We start from the raw sequence: 24587 nt of genomic DNA, 5'->3' as shown, positions 1-24587 counted from the left end.
CGAAAACATTTACGGAATATTAGTGTATTATATTTGTTCTTCTATCTGATCACGAATTTTCCATAGAAGTATTTACCATGTAACTATTGTTATTACGTTAAATATATTTAATACTAGCTTTGTCAATTCTAAGTTAAATGAAATATTTTGTGTACAGTATATTCATTTTATGTCGTCTTTCTTTAAGAAGTGTTGGTAAAATATGTTAAAGTTGCACTCTCAATTGTTTGTTAAGACTCTCTTTAATTAATTACATTTTTTTTAAATATAAGGTTTCAATAAGTAAACCATACACGTCTTGATGTGGATGTTACATCATTTAACCTAGTTTGTTAAAAAAAACGAAAGCACTATATATGCTATAGAGGGCGCTACCAACACCAATCAACAACTATCTCGAATCCTTTCTGAGAGACTGTAACATTGATCTCTCATACTCTGCGACGTAGTAGCGGCACCAGACGACTCAGAGAACGTTCAAGGAGATACCGTGTTATCCAGGTCATTCAAACATTTTATGGCCGAAGTACTAGTGGCTCTATTAATTCAAGAGTAAAGGCCTGGTCAAGGACTGAAGGGTTTACATTTTGCGAACGTTCACTGACCATGTCAAAAACAATGGCAAGATTGCACGCCAGACAACTGGCGAACGACACACATCAGTATCGGTTTGTTGGGCCTTACCGACTAGAGAAAACACTAGGGAAAGGCCAGACAGGTAAGAATAACTGACTGAGCGTACAATTTACATATTTGTTTGTTTTTGTATTGTTTAACAAACGTGATGTTTACGAACTTGAATGTTAGGACTAAATAAATAAGTGATACTTTTATTGATTTTCAATCGTCAGCCGTTCTCGAGTCAAAGCAAGTATTGAGAGAAATTTCTAACTCTAATAAAATAGAATTGTTCAGTAACCCATATTTACAAAATAATGCACTGCAGATGACATCTGATATTTGAGGAGTGAAGTTTAAAACTATATATTTTCATCTCGAAGTTAATTTCAAACTTCAAGAGGCTGTAAAATCGCACTCGCTCAAACGCTGCTATTAAATAGAACTTTAGATAAAAATGAAGACTAAATGTAGCACTGCAGATGGGTTGATTAAACGCTGAAATAAAACACAAATACACTTTAATTATTGGCCTTGTCATAGAATATGTTAAGAGATTAGATTCAGCTACTTTTTAAGTAGGATTTATTACTACTTTACTCGCTTGTTAGTTACAATAATATTTTAATTCGAATTAGACTTTTTTCATTGTACTTACAATTACTGGTATTAGTATCACGCGTAACAAATAATGTGTAGATAGCCAGAAAAATTAAAGAAATAAAAAATAATTGTTGAATAAAGTATAGTGTTAAAATAATTCTTTAAAATTGCTTTACAAACATAATTATGAATAATAGTTATTTAGCTGAATATGCGAACGAATACAATTTTTTAGGCTGTTGTATGAAACTTGGTTGTTAGAGTTAAGACTGTTGTATAAAACTTTGTTAGGGTTTTTAAATCAGACACGTAAGTAGGACCTGTTTTATTTGTCGGACTTCGACAAGTTTTGGTAACTTTCGAAATGTGTTTGAAACTCGTAATCATAAGTCAGAGAGAGATTAGAAATTAGAATCGCTGGAAAAAATACAACATATCAATCGCCTTCTACGGTCAAAAGTGATATAAATATTAGGTTATTTAAATTTTACGCGTGTTATTCTGTGTTTATTTCTATAACATGCTGAATTATTCATTTATTTTAAAGTTTCGTGTATATTTTTAAGTTTTGATGTTTTTAGATACGTTAAATAATTTCAAATATAATAAGTTTGGTTGTTTGCCTAGAATGTCGATATCTATACATATTTCTGTGAACCTATATCTACAGTGAATTCTTATACGTCACAATTGGCAAATTAAAGAGTTTATAAAAAAAAAAAAAAAAAGTCGATAGATGTATAGTGCTTAAAGCAGTTCGTAGACCTGATGGTTTTATTCCAATATTTCGTCTGCTTTCAGCGTATAAACCATACCTTTCAGGGTAAATTGCTGCATATATAAATAACGTTTAATAAATATATTTCTCATCGTCTAGTCCAACTAATAAATTCTGGCGTTAATGGAAAAGTGTATCGGTCATTGACTCGTGGAGACAAAAGGTAGTTCTGAAATACTGTCTACAGGGTGTTCAGAAAGTCACTGTGCACTTATGTATGTATCAACAGACATGTTTCAATATAGAATACAGGAGGTAAATATGAATGACAATTATAAACAATGTTGAAAGTGACCCCCGTTGGCATCAACTACAATAAATGGACCATAGGAGAGCCTCTCTTACAACGGTGTTGGTTACAAATGTAGCTGTAATAACCAGATGATGCGACAGCCTCTCTTACAACGGTGTTGGTTACAAGTGTAGCTGTAATAACCAGATGATGCGACAGGCTCTCTTACAACGGTGTTGGTTACTATGGTTACTTTATAGAAGTGTGTGTATAATCTGAATTATGTATGGGTAACATAAGGTTCCACAACTAAACTGAGTAAACAGTACCATGAATCTATCCAAAGCATTAGAAAGGGCTCGTGTTTGTAACGTGAGACTGAAGTGAAAAAAAAACTAAATGGTTATCACACGTCTACTATTGTAAGTTATGTCGTCATCTGTGTCGTCTACTACTGTAAATTGTAAGTTATGTCGTCATCTGTGTCGTCTACTACTGTAAATTGTAAGTTATGTCGTCATCTGTGTCGTCTACTACTGTAAATTGTAAGTTATGTCGTCAGCTGTGTCGTCTACTACTGTAAATTGTAAGTTATGTCGTCAGCTGTGTCGTCTACTACTCTAAATTGTACGTTATGTCGTCATCTGTGTGGTCTACTACTGTAAATTGTAAGTTATGTCGTCAGCTGTGTCGTCTACTACTGTAAATTGTAAGTTATGTCGTCAGCTGTGTCGTCTACTACTGTAAATTGTAAGTTATGTCGTCAGCTGTGTCGTCTACTACTGTAAATTGTACGTTGTGTCGTCAGCTGTGTGGTCTACTACTGTAAATTGTAAGTTATGTCGTCAGCTGTGTCATCTACTACTGTAAAGTGTAAGTTACGTCGTCAGCTGTGTCGTCTACTACTGTAAATTGTAAGTTATGTCGTCAGCTGTGTGGTCTACTACTGTAAATTGTAAGTTATGTCGTCACCTGTGTCGTCTACTACTCTAAATTGTAAGTTATGTCGTCAGCTGTGTCATCTACTACTGTAAAGTGTAAGTTACGTCGTCATCTGTGTCGTCTACTACTGTAAATTGTAAGTTATGTCGTCAGCTGAAACTGAGACTTAGAACTGGTAGATTCACATAATACACATTTTATAAGTATAGTTATATCAGAATTCAGTGATTTTTTTCGATTAACTTCCAATTCACTATTTATTAAAATCTCTATTTTCAGCTTCTTGTCACATTTCTGACTGAAAATAGGCTTAGAGCCGGAAGAATCACGTAATACAAAGTTCACGAAAGAAATGCGTTTTTTATTATAACCACTTACTGCTCGGTTGATAAATTAAAACGTGAAAACAATCAGGTTTGATGCTCTAAATGTCAGTGATTTTTATCCGTATAAAGAGTGTTTTTTCGTTTGTTTTGAATATCGCGCAAAGCTATACGAGAGCTATCTGTGCTAGCCGTCCCTAATTTAGCAGTGTAAGACGAGAAGGAAGGCAGCTAGTCATCACCACCCACCTTCAACTAATGTGCTAAACTTTTACCAACGAACACTGGGATTGATTATAACGCCCCACGAGGGGCTGAAAGGGCGAACATGTTTGGTGTAACGGGGATTCCGACCAGCGACCCTCGGGTACTAGTCGAGGCCCGTATAAAGATACTTTCTAGGTTAATTTTATTTTCTTAATGGCACCTATTAAACTACAGACAATAAACGCTTTCACAGAATCCAACAACCTTAAGGTTTTGTTTGAGCCTGATCCAGACTTTCTACTGGTCTAAGTATAACATGACCACAAAAAGGACCTTGTATTCTAAGTGAAACCTAGATCCATATGTCAATTACTTTTCAGGATAAAAAAGATTTTGTAGATGACCTTGTTAATAAAACTCTTTGACCGAGCAAATCGGATTCTATTTCTGTGAAATATTCTACAGGGTAATCTAGTTTCACCACCAAATGGTTTACTTCCTCTCGTGTCGTCCAGTCCATCTTGTTAATGTACCTTACTTTTAGAAAACTTGTTTGTGGGATTTTACCGTTTAAAGATCAGGCAAATCAGTGATTTACAGTTTCATTTAAAAAGTGACAGATATCCCACCTGAAGGGACCGTCGTGTACTTTCAGCCGCGAAAATATTCCGATGTGGAGGGAACGTTTGTTATATGTGAATAATGTATATTTGAAGCTGGAGTGCTTATTTGCTTATTATTAAGCTCAAAACTACACAATGGGCTATTTGTGGTATGCCTACTGCAAGTATCGAAACTCGATTTTTCACGCTATAAACCCACACATTTGCCGCAGTGCCACTAGGGACGATAGGAAAGTAACAAAGTGTGAATCATCTACTAGACACCAAGTTAAAACTGGAATCTCTTAAAGTCGTATGGAACTACCTGTAGCCTGTCTTTATTATTATTTTGATTTCACTGTTTCTACACGTGGGTAAGGTGGCATGGATTGATCAACATATCACACCATTAAACATCTGCATGACTACATGAAGAGAAGTTGGAGAGCCTATTTCACTGTCTCTACACGTGGGTAAGGTGGCATGGATTGATCTACATATCCCACCATTAAACATCTGCATGACTACATGAAGAGAAGTTGGAGAACCTATTTCACTGCTTTTACACGTGGGTAAGGTGGCATGGATTGATCAACATATCACACCATTAAACATCTGCATGACTACATGAAGAGAAGTTGGAGAACCTATTTCACTGTTTCTACACGTGGGTAAGGTGGCATGGATTGATCAGCAAATCACACCATTAAACATCTGCATGACTACATGAAGAGAAGTTGGAGAACCTATTTCACTGTTTCTACACGTGGGTAAGGTGGCATGGATTGATCAACATATCACACCACTAAACACCTGCATGACTACATGAAGAGAAGTTGGAGAGCCTATTTCACTGTTTTTACACGTGGGTAACGTGGCATGGATTGATCAACATATCACACCATTAAACATCTGCATGACTACATGAAGAGAAGTTGGAGAACCTATTTTGCTGTTTCTACACGTGGGTAAGGTGGCATGGATTGATCAACATATCACACCATTAAACATCTGCATGACTACATGAAGAGAAGTTGGAGAACCTATTTTGCTGTTTCTACACGTGGGTAAGGTGGCATGGATTGATCAACATATCACACCATTAAACACCTGCATGACTACATGAAGAGAAGTTGGAGAGCCTATTTCACTGTTTTTATACGTGGGTAACGTGGCATGGATTGATCAACATATCACACCATTAAACATCTGCATGACTACATGAAGAGAAGTTGGAGAGCCTATTTCACTGTTTTTACACGTGGGTAACGTGGCATGGATTGATCAACATATCACACCATTAAACATCTGCATGACTACATGAAGAGAAGTTGGAGAACCTATTTTGCTGTTTCTACACGTGGGTAAGGTGGCATGGATTGATCAACATATCACACCATTAAACATCTACATGACTACATGAAGAGAAATTGGAGAACCCATTTCGCTGTTTCTACACGTGGGTAAGGTGGCATGAATTGATCAACATATCACACCATTAAACACCTGCATGACTACATGAAGAGAAGTTGGAGAGCCTATTTCACTGTTTTTACACGTGGGTAACGTGGCATGGATTGATCAACATATCACACCATTAAACACCTGCATGACTACATGAAGAGAAGTTGGAGAGTCTATTTCACTGTTTCTACACGTGGGTAAGGTGGCATGGATTGATCAACATATCACACCATTTAACACCTGCATGACTACATGAAGAGAAGTTGGAGAGCCTATTTCACTGTTTTTACACGTGGGTAACGTGGCATGGATTGATCAACATATCACACCATTAAACATCTGCATGACTACATGAAGAGAAGTTGGAGAACCTATTTTGCTGTTTCTACACGTGGGTAAGGTGGCATGGATTGATCAACATATCACACCATTAAACATCTACATGACTACATGAAGAGAAATTGGAGAACCCATTTCGCTGTTTCTACACGTGGGTAAGGTGGCATGAATTGATCAACATATCACACCATTAAACATCTGCATGACTACATGAAGAGAAGTTGGAGAACCTATTTCACTGTTTCTACACGTGGGTAAGGTGGCATGGATTGATCTACATATCCCACCATTAAACATCTGCATGACTACATGAAGAGAAGTTGGAGAACCTATTTCACTGTTTCTACACGTGGGTAAGGTGGCATGGATTGATCAACAAATCACACCATTAAACATCTGCATGACTACATGAAGAGAAGTTGGAGAACCTATTTCACTGTTTCTACACGTGGGTAAGGTGGCATGGATTGATCAACATATCACACCATTAAACATCTGCATGACTACATGAAGAGAAGCTGGAGAGCCTATTTCACTGCTTTTACACGTGGGTAAGGTGGCATGGATTGATCAACATATCACACCATTAAACATCTGCATGACTACATAAAGAGAAGTTGGAGAACCTATTTCGCTATTTCTACACGTGGGTAAGGTGGCATGGATTGATCAACATATCACACCATTAAACATCTGCATGACTACATGAAGTAAAGTTGGAGAGCCTATTTCACTGTTTCTACGCGTGGGTAAGGTGGCATGGATTGATCAACATATCACACCATTAAACATCTGCATGACTACATGAAGAGAAGTTGGAGAACCTATTTCACTGTTTCTACGCGTGGGTAAGGTGGCATGGATTGATCAACATATCACACCATTAAACATCTGCATGACTACATGAAGAGAAGTTGGAGAACCTATTTCACTGTTTCTACACGTGGGTAAGGTGGCATGGATTGATCAACATATCACACCATTAAACACCTGCATGACTACATGAAGAGAAGTTGGAGAGTCTATTTCACTGTTTCTACACGTGGGTAAGGTGGCATGGATTGATCAACATATCACACCATTAAACACCTGCATGACTACATGAAGAGAAGTTGGAGAGCCTATTTCACTGTTTTTACACGTGGGTAACGTGGCATGGATTGATCAACATATCACACCATTAAACATCTGCATGACTACATGAAGAGAAATTGGAGAACCCATTTCGCTGTTTCTACACGTGGGTAAGGTGGCATGGATTGATCAACATATCACACCATTAAACATCTGCATGACTACATGAAGAGAAGTTGGAGAACCTATTTCACTGTTTCTACACGTGGGTAAGGTGGCATGGATTGATCAACATATCACACCATTAAACATCTGCATGACTACATGAAGAGAAGTTGGAGAACCCATTTTGCTGTTTCTACACGTGGGTAAGGTGGCATGGATTGATCAACATATCACACCATTAAACATCTGCATGACTACATGAAGAGAAGTTGGAGAGTCTATTTCACTGTTTCTACACGTGGGTAAGGTGGCATGGATTGATCAACATATCACACCATTAAACACCTGCATGACTACATGAAGAGAAGTTGGAGAACCTATTTCACTGTTTCTACACGTGGGTAAGGTGGCATGGATTGATCAACATATCACACCATTAAACACCTGCATGACTACATGAAGAGAAGTTGGAGAACCTATTTCACTGTTTTTACACGTGGGTCAGGTGGCATGGATTGATCTACATATCCCAGCATTAAACATCTGCATGACTACATGAAGAGAAGTTGGAGAACCTATTTCACTGTTTTTACACGTGGGCAAGGTGGCATGGATTGATCTACATATCCCAGCATTAAACATCTGCATGACTACATGAAGAGAAGTTGGAGAACCTATTTCACTGTTTCTACGCGTGGGTAAGGTGGCATGGATTGATCAACATATCGCACCATTAAACACCTACATGACCACATGAAGAGAAGTTGGAGAACCTATTTCACTATTTCTACACGTGGGTAAGGTGGCATGGATTGATCAACATATCCCACCATTAAACACCTGCATGACTACATGAAGTAAAGTTGGAAAGCCTATTTCACTGTTTCTACACGTGGGTAAGGTGGCATGGATTGATCAACATATCACACCATTAAACATCTGCATGACTACATGAAGAGAAGTTGGAGAGCCTATTTCACTGTTTTTACACGTGGGTAAGGTAGCATGGATTGATCAATATATCACACCATTAAACATCTGCATGACTACATGAAGAGAAGTTGGAGAACCTATTTCGCTGTTTCTACACGTGGGTAAGGTGGCATGGATTGATCAACATATCCCACCATTAAACATCTGCATGACTACATGAAGAGAAGTTGGAGAGCCTATTTCACTGTTTTTACACGTGGGTAAGGTGGCATGGATTGATCTACATATCCCACCATTAAACATCTGCATGACTACATGAAGAGAAGTTGGAGAACCTATTTCACTGTTTTTACACGTGGGTAAGGTGGCATGGATTGATCTACATATCCCAGCATTAAACATCTGCATGACTACATGAAGAGAAGTTGGAGAACCTATTTCACTGTTTTTACACGTGGGCAAGGTGGCATGGATTGATCTACATATCCCACCATTAAACATCTGCATGACTACATGAAGAGAAGTTGGAGAGCCTATTTCACTGTTTTTACACGTGGGTAAGGTGGCATGGATTGATCTACATATCCCACCATTAAACATCTGCATGACTACATGAAGAGAAGTTGGAGAACCTATTTCACTGTTTTTACACGTGGGTAAGGTGGCATGGATTGATCTACATATCCCACCATTAAACATCTGCATGACTACATGAAGAGAAGTTGGAGAGCCTATTTCACTGTCTCTACACGTGGGTAAGGTGGCCTGGATTGATCTACATACCCACCATTAAACATCTGCATGACCACATGAAGAGAAGTTGGAGAGCCTATTTCACTGTTTTTACACGTTGGTAAGGTGGCATGGATTGATCAACATATCACACCATTAAACATCTGCATGACCACATGAAGAGAAGTTGGAGAGCCTATTTCACTGTTTTTACACGTGGGTAAGGTGGCATGGATTGATCTACATATCCCACCATTAAACATCTGCATGACTACATGAAGAGAAGTTGGAGAACCTATTTCACTGTTTTTACACGTGGGTAACGTGGCATGGATTGATCAACATATCACACCATTAAACATCTGCATGACTACATGAAGAGAAGTTGGAGAACCTATTTTGCTGTTTCTACACGTGGGTAAGGTGGCATGGATTGATCAACATATCACACCATTAAACATCTGCATGACTACATGAAGAGAAGTTGGAGAACCCATTTCGCTGTTTCTACACGTGGGTAAGGTGGCATGGATTGATCAACATATCACACCATTAAACATCTGCATGACTACATGAAGTAAAGTTGGAGAGCCTATTTCACTGTTTCTACACGTGGGTAAGGTGGCATGGATTGATCAACATATCACACCATTAAACATCTGCATGACTACATGAAGAGAAGTTGGAGAACCTATTTCACTGTTTCTACGCGTGGGTAAGGTGGCATGGATTGATCAACATATCACACCATTAAACATCTGCATGACTACATGAAGAGAAGTTGGAGAACCTATTTCACTGTTTCTACACGTGGGTAAGGTGGCATGGATTGATCAACATATCACACCATTAAACACCTGCATGACTACATGAAGAGAAGTTGGAGAGCCTATTTCACTGTTTTTACACGTGGGTAACGTGGCATGGATTGATCAACATATCACACCATTAAACATCTGCATGACTACATGAAGAGAAGTTGGAGAACCTATTTCACTGTTTCTACACGTGGGTAAGGTGGCATGGATTGATCAACATATCACACCATTAAACATCTACATGACTACATGAAGAGAAGTTGGAGAACCTATTTCGCTGTTTCTACACGTGGGTAAGGTGGCATGGATTGATCAACATATCACACCATTAAACATCTGCATGACTACATGAAGAGAAGTTGGAGAACCTATTTCACTGTTTCTACACGTGGGTAAGGTGGCATGGATTGATCAACATATCACACCATTAAACATCTGCATGACTACATGAAGAGAAGTTGGAGAACCCATTTCGCTGTTTCTACACGTGGGTAAGGTGGCATGGATTGATCAACATATCACACCATTAAACATCTGCATGACTACATGAAGAGAAGTTGGAGAACCTATTTCACTGTTTCTACACGTGGGTAAGGTGGCATGGATTGATCAACATATCACACCATTAAACACCTGCATGACTACATGAAGAGAAGTTGGAGAACCTATTTCACTGTTTCTACACGTGGGTAAGGTGGCATGGATTGATCAACATATCACACCATTAAACACCTGCATGACTACATGAAGAGAAGTTGGAGAACCTATTTCACTGTTTTTACACGTGGGTCAGGTGGCATGGATTGATCTACATATCCCAGCATTAAACATCTGCATGACTACATGAAGAGAAGTTGGAGAGCCTATTTCACTGTTTTTACACGTGGGCAAGGTGGCATGGATTGATCTACATATCCCACCATTAAACATCTGCATGACTACATGAAGAGAAGTTGGAGAGCCTATTTCACTGTTTTTACACGTGGGTAAGGTGGCATGGATTGATCAATATATCACACCATTAAACATCTGCATGACTACATGAAGAGAAGTTGGAGAGCCTATTTCACTGTTTTTACACGTGGGTAAGGTGGCATGGATTGATCAACATATCACACCATTAAACATCTGCATGACTACATGAAGAGAAGTTGGAGAACCTATTTCACTGTTTTTACACGTGGGCAAGGTGGCATGGATTGATCTACATATCCCACCATTAAACATCTGCATGACTACATGAAGAGAAGTTGGAGAACCTATTTCACTGTTTTTACACGTGGGTAAGGTGGCATGGATTGATCAACATATCACACCATTAAACATCTGCATGACTACATGAAGAGAAGTTGGAGAACCTATTTCACTGTTTTTACACGTGGGTAAGGTGGCATGGATTGATCTACATATCCCAGCATTAAACATCTGCATGACTACATGAAGAGAAGTTGGAGAGCCTATTTCACTGTTTTTACACGTGGGTAAGGTGGCATGGATTGATCAACATATCACACCACTAAACACCTGCATGACTACATGAAGAGAAGTTGGAGAACCTATTTCACTGTTTCTACACGTGGGTAAGGTGGCATGGATTGATCAACATATCCCACCATTAAACATCTGCATGACTACATGAAGAGAAGTTGGAGAACCTATTTCACTGTTTTTACACGTGGGTAAGGTGGCATGGATTGATCTACATATCCCAGCATTAAACATCTGCATGACTACATGAAGAGAAGTTGGAGAACCTATTTCGCTGTTTCTACACGTGGGTAAGGTGGCATGGATTGATCAACATATCACACCATTAAACATCTGCATGACTACATGAAGAGAAGTTGGAGAACCTATTTTACTGTTTCTACACGTGGGTAAGGTGGCATGGATTGATCAACACATCACACCATTAAACATCTGCATGACTACATGAAGAGAAGTTGGAGAGCCTATTTCACTGTTTTTACACGTGGGTAAGGTGGCATGGATTGATCTACATATCCCACCATTAAACATCTGCATGACCACATGAATAGAAGTTGGAGAGCCTATTTCACTGTTTTTACACGTGGGTAAGGTGGCATGGATTGATCTACATATCCCACCATTAAACATCTGCATGACCACATGAAGAGAAGTTGGAGAGCCTATTTCACTGTCTCTACACGTGGGTAAGGTGGCATGGATTGATCTACATATCCCACCATTAAACATCTGCATGACCACATGAAGAGAAGTTGGAGAGCCTATTTCACTGTTTTTACACGTGGGTAATGTGGCATGGATTGATCAACATATCACACCATTAAACATCTGCATGACTACATGAAGAGAAGTTGGAGAGCCTATTTCCGTGACATTTTTTCACAGATAACCGACGTATGACAAAGACAACAAATGACGACACAGGGTAATGTAATGTACTCTAGTCTCTAAAATAAAAAGTTCTCGTTAAAAATCGTATGATGTCGTCATTTGTTGCAATCAGCTCTGCAGATAAACTGATGAATGTTACGACTTAGAGCTAGCGAAGCGTTGGAAAACTGTTAGGCTTAACGATTGTGACAAAAGTCACGAAATTGTTAGATATTTTTTACTTGTACAGCATGGTGTTTCAAATAATTTTAAGACAAGTTTTGGTACTAAATGAAAGACCTCGTAGTAAATAGCTTTTGTGAGACAAAAGTAGATCTCAATTCATTAAGCGTCTGATTTTAGATCCGCAATGGTTAAGTTAAGAGTAATGCGTAATTAATACATGCATATGTAATATATATGTATACGTGATTTTAATAAAACGTATGACGTGGCACATATCATACATCACTGTAATGGTTTTCATGTTGTTGTAGCTGGATAAGTTTGATTCAAACTGTTTAGGACACGTACGGGAAGGAAGCATCAGTTTGGGAATCTACGGTAGCCCTCTATAGGCCTACTGTTACATTTAAAATACCGGCTACATTGTGATTCAATTAAAATATCACTTTGACCAGATACAAAATATTAGTTTCGAAACTAATCATTCATGTTTTACCTTTCTTAATTTTTTTTAATCTCTTCCTGTCAGTCCTGTCCATTCATAACATCTGGCTTCGTAGAACTAAACTAAAATAATAGCTAGATGCGTAAGCTGTGTTTCATAGAGAACACGTGGGATATATGGTGACTCAATGTATAGTCTCTTGCATGTTAATTTTCGCTGCGACGAGTTTTGAAACTAACGCTGTACCTCGTATATACATATATATTTAGTTACGTTGAATTTCATATAGTAAAGTGTGCCGTAAATACCAATGTTAAAAAACAAACATGTTAAGTTTACTTGGTTATCGTTTTCGATTAACCTCTGCCGATAAACGTGAACTGACCGGTGTTTCAGGAGTATTACTTTTAAAATTTATATTTCCAGAAGCGCACAATCGCCCATCTCACCTACATAGGAACAAAGTGAAGAAACGTAACAGTTACAACCATCCATCTCACCTACATAGGAACAACGTTGAGAAACGTAAAAGCTACAAACGAGTGTAATAAAAAGTGTAACTACATCTACAAACGTAGTCTAATTTAATCATTTATAAAGTTTTTATCTTGAAAAATTGGATCGAGTTCCAAAATATCCATTGAGTAAACTGTTCAACGTCGTTATTGGTAGTTTACCTAAATCCCTGTACTTTGTATCAATTCGCCCAACAATGCACTTCTAGGCTATTTAATGCTATATAAATTGGTTGTCAAGACGACGAAACCATCAATGGGCAGCGAAGTAAATTCCAGGATGAAGTTCATCTGTCACCTCAGCTGTTACTGTCAGTTGAAAGATGTTGAGAACCTCTCGGACCTACTCATCTATGATATCGTTGTATCACATTTTGTGTCAACTTTAAGGTGTGCTTCTTCTTCGTTTTTATATGTATAAAAACGGAAATAATGTTGTCAGCTCCAGATAAGATAAGCTGAATATGAAACCTTACGTTTGTGTTCGAGAACAATCTATGATGAATGTTACTTTCTTCACCAAACCAAAATAGCAAAACATGCTACTTTACTCAAACTAACCAGAACAATGTAACGTGTATTCCACAACATTTAACCTCAAGGATCTTCCTCAAGTTTGACACAGCTTATTTTGAATCAGTTATTAAGTATTGTACACTTTTAAACTATTCAATGGCCGACACATACCTGAGGATCACACATTCTACTCCTGTTATGAGATAAATTATTCAGATGCTCACCAACACCTATAGGACCACAGATCCTACACCTACAATAAGTTAATTATTCAATTACTAACCAACACCCAGAAGACCACACACCCTACACCTATAGTATGTTAATTATTCAGTTACTGATGAACACCTATAGGACTACACAACCTATACCTGTAATAAGGTAAATTATTCCAGTGATTAACCAACACCCACAAGACCACACACCCTACACCTATAGTATGTTAATTATTCAGTTACTGATGAACACCAATAGGACTACACAACCTATACCTGTAATAAGGTAAATTATTCCAGTGATTAACCAACACCCAGAAAACCACACATCCTACACTTGTAATAAGATAAATTTTTCAGTGATTAACCAACACCTACATGACCACACATCCTACATCTGTAACAATATAAATTACTCGGTGATTAGCCAACACTTATTATATCACACATCATACACCTGTAAAAAGATAAAATATTCAATGATTAATCAACACCTATAGCACCACACATCCTACACTTATAATAAGATAAATTATTTAGTTACTGACCAATATCTATAGGACCACACATTCTACACCTATAATTAGATACATTTTTCAGTTACTGACCACACATCATACACCTGAAATAAGATAAATTATTCAGTGATTCACCAACTTCTATAGCACTACACATTCTACACCTCTAATTAGATAAATTATTCAGTTATTAACCAACTCCTATAGGACCACACCTTCTACAGCTAGAATCAGATAAATTATTCTGTGATTAATAAACACCTATATGACCACACATCCTGCACCTGTCATACGATAAATAATTCAGTGATTCACCAACGCCTATAGGACCACACATCCTGCACCTGTCATACGATAAATAATTCAGTGATTCACCAATGCCTATAGGACCACACATCCTACACCTACAATAAGTTAATTATTCAATCACTGACCAACACCTATAGAATCACTCAACTTACACCTATAATAAGATACATTATTCAGTGATTAAACAACAGCTATAGGACCACACATCCTACACCTGTCATAAGATAAATAATTCAGTGATTCACCAACACCTATAGGACCACACATCATACACATATAATATTAATTATACAGTTACTGATCAACCTCAAAAGGACAATATGTCCTACACCTGTAATAGGATAAATTATTCTGTGATTAACAACACCTATAGGACCACACATCTTACACTTGTTATAATATAAATTATTCAGAGAGTAACCAACACCTGTAAGACCACACATTCTAAACCTATAATAACTTAATTATTGAGTTACTGACCAACACCAATGAAACCACACATCGTACATCTATAATAAGATGCATTATTAAGTGATTAAAGAACAGCTATATGACTCCACACCAGACACTATAATATGTTAATTATTCAGTTATTGACCAACCTCTATAGGATAATACGTCCTAACCAGTAATAGGATAAATTATTCAGTGATTCAATAACACCTATAGGATTACACATCCCACACCTATAATAACGTAAATTACTCAGTGATTCAATAACACCTATAGGATTATACATCCCACACCTATAACAACGTAAATTATTCAGTTATTCAATAACACCTATAGGATTACACATCCCACACCTATAATAACGTAAATTATTCAGTGATTACCCAACACTTATAGGACCATATGTCCTACTCCTATAAGTTAATTATTGAGTTACTGACCAACACCTATAGAACCAGACATCATACGATTATGGTAAGATAAATTATTCAGTGATTAACGAACATTTATAGACCCACACTTCCTACACTATAAGTTAATAAACCAGTTACTTACCAACACCTGTATGACTACACATCCTACACTTGTAATAAGATAAATTATTCAGTGGTTACCCAACATCTATAGGACCACACATTCTACACTTCTAATTAGATAAATTATTCAGTTACTAACCAACTCCTTTAAGACCACACCTACATCTAGAATCAGATAAATTATTCTGTGATTAATAAACACCTGTATGGCCATACGTCCTACTCCTTTAATAACATAAATTATTCAATGATTCATCAACACCTATAAGACCACACATTGTACACATGTAATAAGATAAATTATTCAGTTATTGACCAACGTCTATAGAACCACACATCCTACACCTGCAATAAGATAAATTATTCTGTGATTAACAAACAGTTAAATAATCAAACTTCCTACACCTATCATAAGATGAATTATTCAGTGATTAACAAACAGTTAAATAATCAAACTTCCTACACCTATCATAAGATGAATTATTCAGTGATTAACAAACAGTTACATAATCAAACTTCCTACACCTATCATAAGATGAATTATTCAGTGATTAACCAAAATTTATAGCACCACACATCCTACACCTACAATAAGTTAATTATTCAGTTACTGACCAACACCTATAGGACCACAACTCCTACATCTATTATAAAATCCATTATTCAGTTACTAACCAAGACCTATAGGACCATACTTCCTACATCTGTAAAATTAATTATTCAGTGATTACCCAAAACCTATAGGACCTCACATCCGATACCTAGAGTAAGATAAATTATTCAGTGATTAATCAACATCTATAGAACCACACATCCTACACCTATAATAAGTTATTCAGTTACTGACCAACATCTATACAGCCACACATTCTACATTTATAATAAGATAAATTATTTAGTGATTCCAGCCTCGACTTTCATGATAATAATCTGTATAATGGAGCTGAATATCCAAAGTATTTTCAGCATTATAAAAATGACAGTCAATTCCATTAATCGCCTTAAACCTTCATACTCAACCCTTTTGAAAGTAGGTTCCGCTGGCTGGTTTCTATCTGATCACAGTATGACAATTCTAGGTTCCGCTGGCTGGCTGGCTGGTTTCTATCTGATCACAGTATGACAATTCGGGACGGCTATAATCGAACTTTAACATAACCGTTTAGGCCCATATTGTGTGAAAGGTGTCGTATGTGTCATAACTCTCAAATACTGTTTTATGGATAAAAAAACATTCAAATGTTAACAGTAGCTTAACGATACGTGTGAATGCATCTAACGCTTAGAAAGTGAACCCAAACCCAGGTTGGTGCTTGGTACTAATGCTTAACAAATATTTTGTTGAAAATATCTTAGCTTATAGATATCACCTCTGTTACATTTAAAGTCCTCGAATGAAACTTAAGTCTTGCTAAAGAGACACTAAAAAAAACAAAACACTTTCCCACATTCACTGTTCCTAGTTTTACAGCCCTTGGATTTAATGTATGTCTTGGTAAAGAGACTGAAAAAAACAAATAACGTATTTCCTTTAGGACACTTGTTCTTGTAGATTAGTCTAAAGTTAAAATATTAACACAGTTTAAAGAGTCAAGCCTTTCTTAACCTTGGTATCCCAGCTAAATAAAGAGAGTCATTTCTAGATATAAGTACAAATCATTCCGAGATAATTTGCTCACCCCTACAGTATCAATTTCACAATAAATGAGAAAGATAGGAGGGAAAAAGTGTATTAATCGTTAGATTGGTTGCTTAGCAACGGGATAATCAGTTTTACGTGCCGCAGCCTTTTGTCTGCACGAGTTCTGTCTTGATGTCATGTGTTTCATATTAAATCTTACCCGTGTGTTTTCGACTCATTTATTTCGCCAGAGAAACTTGATTTCATTACAAATAATCTTACATTGCTTAGCGTCAAACATTTTCAATTCGCCTACATTCGATGTAAGATAAGGTTCGAGATTCTTTTTATGATGCTAGGAAACTGGAGAAAAGGCTCCATTGACGTCAGGAACGTCTGTTTATTTATGTATATAGTTTACTCTTGATTGTCCTTGATTAAAATAAAATTTTAAAATGATTTTTTTTGTTATTATTGCATCAAATGTTCATAAAGTATGTCAACAACATGTACTTTATATTTTCTGCGTTGTGAATGTTACGTCATATTATTGTATACTTTCTGCGTTGTGAATGTTACGTCATATTATTGTATACATTCTGCGTTGTGAATGTTACGTCATATTATTGTATACTTTCTGCGTTGTGAATGTTACGTCATATTGTATATTTTCTGCGTTGTGAATGTTACGTCATATTATTGTATACTTTCTGCGTTGTGAATGTTACGTCATATTATTGTATACTTTCTGCGTTGTGAATGTTACGTCATGTTATTGTATACTTTCTGCGTTGTGAATGTTACGTCATGTTATTGTATACTTTCTGCGTTGTGAATGTAACGTCATATTATTGTATACTTTCTGCGTTGTGAATGTTACGTCATATTGTATATTTTCTGCGTTGTGAATGTTACGTCATATTGTATATTTTCTGCGTTGTGAATGTTACGTCATATTGTATACTTTCTGCGTTGTGAATGTTACGTCATATTATTGTATACTTTCTGCGTTGTGAATGTTACGTCATATTATTGTACACTTTCTGCGTTGTGAATGTTACGTCATATTATTGTACACTTTCTGCGTTGTGAATGTTACGTCATATTATTGTATACTTTCTGCGTTGTGAACGTTACTTCATATTATTGTATACTTTCTGCGTTGTGAACGTTACGTCATATTATTGTATACTTTCTGCGTTGTGAACGTTACGTCATATTATTGTATACTTTCTGCGTTGTGAACGTTACGTCATATTATTGTATACTTTCTGCGTTGTGAATGTTACGTCATATTATTGTATACTTTCTGCGTTGTGAATGTTACGTCATATTATTGTATACTTTCTGCGTTGTGAATGTTACGTCATATTATTGTATACTTTCTGCGTTGTGAATGTTACGTCATATTATTGTATACTTTCTGCGTTGTGAATGTTACGTCATATTGTATACTTTCTGCGTTGTGAATGTTACGTCATATTATTGTATACTTTCTGCGTTGTGAATGTTACGTCATATTATTGTATACTTTCTGCGTTGTGAATGTTACGTCATATTATTGTATACTTTCTGCGTTGTGAACGTTACGTCATATTATTGTATACTTTCTGCGTTGTGAACGTTACGTCATATTATTGTATACTTTCTGCGTTGTGAACGTTACGTCATATTATTGTATACTTTCTGCGTTGTGAACGTTACGTCATATTATTGTATACTTTCTGCGTTGTGAATGTTACGTCATATTATTGTATACTTTCTGCGTTGTGAATGTTACGTCATATTATTGTATACTCTCATTGACAAATTAGGTTGAACACTCACTTTTCTTCTTCAGGTTTGGTGAAACTTGGTGTTCATTGTGTAACTGGAAGAAAGGTAGCTGTGAAGATCGTGAACAGAGAAAAGCTCAGTGACTCCGTTCTGAGAAAGGTGGGTGTCAGACTAGCTGGGTGACTCCGTTCTGAGAAAGGTGGGTGTCAAACTAGCTGGGTGACTCCGTTCTGATTGAGGTGTGTGTGAAATTAGCTTGGTAACTCCGTTGTGAGGAAGGTGGGTGTGAAACTGTAGCTCTGTGTTTCCGTTCTGAGATAGCTATGTATAAAACTGTAGTTTTCTGACTCCATTTTGGTGTTGGTCTGAATTTCGCGCAAAGCTACACAAGGACTCTGTCTGCGCTAGCTGCTCCTAATTTAGCGGCGAAAGACTTAACGATAGTCATCAACACTCACCCCCAACTCTTGGGCTACGCTTTTACCAACGAATATTGGGATCGACAGTCACATTATAACACTCCACGGCTGAAAGGGTGAGTACGTTTGGTGGGATGAGGATTCGAACCCACGACCCGCAGGTTGCGAGTTGTCAAACACCATAACCACCTGGCTATGCCGGGTCCCACTCCGTTCTGAGAAAGGTATGTGGTGTTTGAAGTTGCTAACAGAAGAGACTCAGTCCTAAGGATCTAATGGTATTTTGAAAATTATAAAGATAATTTATTTCTTAAACAAAACAAAACACATCACTAGAGACCAATGACCAGACGTCTCTTGCACGAGACAGACAGCTTTTTTACTCTTCTTGACCAATCCGTACTTCTTCAAGCTGCGAAACAGAACAAAAATTGTGTTTGTTATAAGGTGAGTTTTATACATTATTCAGTGAGAGAGGATCGTCTAACCCAGCTTAACACGTGCTATACATGACAATCTTATGTGACGTAATCCTCTATAAAATACACTCGTGCAAATATGAGTTTACATGTGAATTCGACTTGGAATTTGTAGTTGTTCCTTTAAAAAAAATCTTTTATATTTCAGTAAACAATTTGACATCATGTTTCCTTCCTCTGTTTTGTTATGAACTATCACACGTATTCATCTTCGCTCGGGTTATTATGTTGACTTGTAGATAGATGACTTTGTCGGTCCGTGTATTCTGAACCCATTTAAACAAAAGTGTAATTTACATGTTTGTCACTTCTTTACTGGATGTTCATAGAAGTAACCTTCCCTCTGACTTGCCCTTCGATTTTAAACTTAAATGATAAGAAGACGAACCTATTTAACTAACGGAGCCTCTAAATTAGAAAACAGTTTCAGTTTTATAGTTTACGTATTTGTTTTTCTACTTTCACAACACGCCATTGTTACTACAATATTTGGTTTTACTTTTACTGCTAAGCAAGAGGATATAAAAACCATTGTTAGAACGTATTATAACCAAAACGCACTTGATTTTGTATACATTAGAAGTTTTTTATGTAAAGAAGGACTTTTTTGTTTTCGTTAGATTGCTTCACTATTAATATCCGCATGCACGTGCACGTTTCTTTCCCATGTATTTTTTCGCATAACGAAATACACGTGCATGTAGATAAGCAATAATAGGCTGGTGCAAACTTTCAGGGTGCACTTCGTATGTTTGTAAAATATTAGGTGGCCAGGTTATTTCATCTTGGAGCTATGGTGCTCACATAAACACAGAAACGCACGTGCGCGAGTCTGTTTGTCTGTGAGCTCTATCTGTATATAAGAAACCCCACGTGGGTTTTGCTAGCTTGTTTCGTTACAAAGATGCGCATGCAAGTGAGCGCGCACGTGATAAGATTCAGATCCTCAGGGCTCATTTAATATTGGTGTAAAATTTCAGATCCTCAGGGCTCACTTAATATTGGTGTAAAATTTCAGATCCTCAGGGCTCACTTAATATGAGTGTAAAATTTCACGTTTTTAAAATCTTTGCGGTTGGTGCTACGACAGTCACAAATTCGAGTGTGGTTTTGCATTAGCTTGCTTGACAAAAAGATACACTTGCGCACGCACGTAGATAAGTAATAATAACCAGGTTCAAACCCCCAGTGACCAGTTAGAATGGGTGCAAAGTTTTAGATTTCTAAGTTCTTTGGTCTAGGAGCAATGGCGGTTAGATACTGTTTTCAATGTGGATTTTTGCTTGCTGACGTCACGTACCTCACACGTGCACAAGTAATAATACCAAAGTGAACAGTCTCACTTGGTATGTGCTTAATTTCAGGTTTCTAGGCTCTTTCATCTTGGGCTGACGGTGGCCACACATAGACCCACTTACACGCACTTTTATAATTATAGATTATGTCGAACTACTGGAAAGTTTGTTTTTATGCGTTATTTTAATTATGGAAAAGCATATCTTTACGTAAATATTTTGATACTTCGTGTTTAATTGCGGGAAAAACTACAGTTTTTGTTATAGGCCATATTAGGCTTAATTTTGTCTGTTACAGCATTGTTTCAAAGTAATGATATAAGATAAAAGGCAGACTATTTGGAATTTGGAGGAACTACAGAACTAGGATTAACACCGAACATAAATTTTGTTGTCTTCTGGTTCTCTAGCTAATGAAACCTTCAAATATCAAAAGCTGTAAACTCCAGTTTCTACTTAGTTTCAAAACTTGTAATCTCCAATATTAATGACACTTCAAAAGCTGTAAACATCAATATCGATCTGTTCAAAAGCTGTAAACGTCAATATCGACCTGTTCAAAAGCTGTAAACGTCAATATCGATCTGTTCAAAAGCTGTAAACGTCAATATCGATCTGTTCAAAAGCTGTAAACGTCAATCTCTACCTTTTCAAAAGCTGTAAACGTCAATATCGATCTATTCAAAAGCTGTAAACGTCAATATCGATCTATTCAAAAGCTGTAAACGCCAATATCGACCTATTCAAAAGCTGTAAATGTCAATATCGACCTATTCAAAAGCTGTAAACATCAATATCGATCTGTTCAAAAGCTGTAAACATCAATATCGATCTGTTCAAAAGCTGTAAACATCAATATCGATCTATTCGAAAGCTGTAAACGTCAATATCGACCTATTCAAAAGCTGTAAACGTCAATATCGACCTGTTCAAAAGCTGTAAACGTCAATATCGATCTGTTCAAAAGCTGTAAACATCAATATCGATCTGTTCAAAAGCTGTAAACATCAATATCGATATATTCAAAAGCTGTAAACGTCAATATCGACCTTTTCAAAAGCTGTAAACGCCAATGTCGCCCTATTCAAAAGCTGTAGACGTCAATATCGACCTATTTAAAAGCTGTAAACGTCAATATCGACCTATTCAAAAACTGTAAACGTCAATATCGACCTATTTAAAAGCTGTAGATGTTAATATCGACCTGTTCAAAAGCTGTAGATGTTAATATCGACCTGTTCAAAAGCTGCAGACGTCAATATCGATCTGTTCAAAAGCTGTAAACGTCAATCACTACCTATTCAAAAGCTGTAAACATCAATATCGATCTGTTCAAAAGCTGCAAACGTCAATATCGACCTATTCAAAAGCTGTAAACATCAATATCGATCTGTTCAAAAGCTGCAAACGTCAATCACTACATATTAAAAAGCTGTAGACGTCAATATCGATCTGTTCAAAAGCTGCAAACGTCAATATCGACCTATTCAAAAGCTGTAAACGTCAATCACTACATATTAAAAAGCTGTAGACGTCAATATCGATCTGTTCAAAAGCTGTAAACGTCAATATCGACCTATTCAAAAGCTGTAAACATCAATATCGACCTGTTCAAAAACTGTAAACATCAATATCTATCTATTCAAAAGCTGTAAACGTAAAAATCGATCTGTTCAAAAGCTGTAAACATCAATATCGACCTATTCTAAAGCTGTAAACGTCAATCTCTACCTATTCAAAAGCTGTAAACGTCAATATCGATCTGTTCAAAAGCTGTAAACGTCAATATCGACCTATTCAAAAACTGTAAACATCAATATCGATCTGTTGAAAAGCTCTAAACGTTAATATCGACCTATTCAAAAGCTGTAAACGTTAATATGGACCTGTTCAAAAGCTGTAGACGTTAATATCGACCTATGCAAAAGCTGTAAACGTCAATATCGACCTGTACAAAAGCTATAAACTTCGATATCGACCATTCAAAAGCTGTAAGCGTCAATTTCTACGTATGAAAAGCTGTAAGCGTCAATTTCTACGTATGAAAAGCTGTAAGCGTCAATTTCTACGTATGAAAAGCTGTAAACATCGATATCTACCTATTAAAAAGCTGTAAACGTCAATATCGATCTGTTCAAAAGCTGTAAACGTCAATATCGACCTATTTCAAAGCTGTAAACGTCAATATCGACCTAGTTAAAAGCTGTAGACGTCAATATCGATCTGTTCAAAAGCTGTAAACGTCAATATCGACCTATTCAAAAGCTGTAAACGTCAATATCAACCTGTTCAAAAGCTGTAGACGTCAATATCGATCTGTTCAAAAGCTGTAAACGCCAATATCGACCTATTCAAAAGCTGTAAACATCAATATCGACCTGTTCAAAAACTGTAAACGTCAATATCGATCTGTTCAAAAGCTGTAGACGTCAATATCGACCTATTTAAAAGCTGTAAACGTCAATATCGACCTATTCAAAAACTGTAAACGTCAATATCGACCTATTCAAAAACTGTAAACGTCAATATCGACCTATTCAAAAGCTGTAAACGTTAATATCGACCTGTTCAAAAGTTGTAGACGTTAATATCGACCTGTTCAAAAGCTGTAGACGTCAATATCGATCTGTTCAAAAGCTGTAGACGTCAATATCGATCTGTTCAAAGGCTGTAGACGTCAATATCGATCTGTTCAAAAGCTGTAAACGTCAATATCGATCTGTTCAAAAGCTATAAACATCGATATCGACCATTCAAAAGCTGTAAGCGTCAATTTCTACGTATGAAAAGCTGTAAACATCGATATCTACCTATTAAAAAGCTGTAAACGTCAATATCTGCCTATTCAAAACCTGTAAACTCTAGTATTAGCCACATTTCATAAGCCTGAAGCTCATGCTGTATCCCTCCTCCCAGTGGTTCAGCAGAAAGTTGAAGGTTTGTGACTATAAAATCCCAGTTTATACCTGTTGTGGGCACAGATTTCTACCTCTTAACAAAACAAACAAGTAAACCACAATCTCTATCTCATCTCTTAGCTCAAAACCCTTGATCTCTGGAATGCACCAAGATTTCGATCAAATAGCTACTGATTATGGCATTCTACTGCATAAACG

The 24587-nt window shown here is 36.8% G+C and overlaps 1 protein-coding gene across 5 annotated transcripts in view; it reads left to right on the top strand.

Annotated features, from left to right (window-relative positions):
* The first annotated feature begins 307 nt into the window (after positions 1-307).
* Positions 308-24587, top strand: part of LOC143256416 (serine/threonine-protein kinase BRSK2-like) — a 92465-nt gene continuing 68185 nt past the window's right edge. Inside the window, exons 1-2 of one of the 5 annotated variants that reach the window (XM_076513628.1) lie at positions 309-718; positions 19343-19437. In XM_076513628.1, the coding sequence (XP_076369743.1) occupies positions 607-718; positions 19343-19437 (207 nt within the window). In that variant the 5' untranslated portion in view covers positions 309-606. Of the gene's footprint in view, positions 719-19342; positions 19478-24587 lie in introns of all 5 variants that reach the window. The other 4 variants (XM_076513629.1, XM_076513627.1, XM_076513631.1 and 1 more) reach the window with 4 other exon arrangements.

The sequence above is a fragment of the Tachypleus tridentatus genome, chromosome 7 (assembly GCF_004210375.1).
Source record: "Tachypleus tridentatus isolate NWPU-2018 chromosome 7, ASM421037v1, whole genome shotgun sequence".
Taxonomy (NCBI): Eukaryota; Metazoa; Arthropoda; class Merostomata; order Xiphosura; family Limulidae; genus Tachypleus; species Tachypleus tridentatus.
This window is presented reverse-complemented; position numbering and strand designations above follow the sequence as displayed.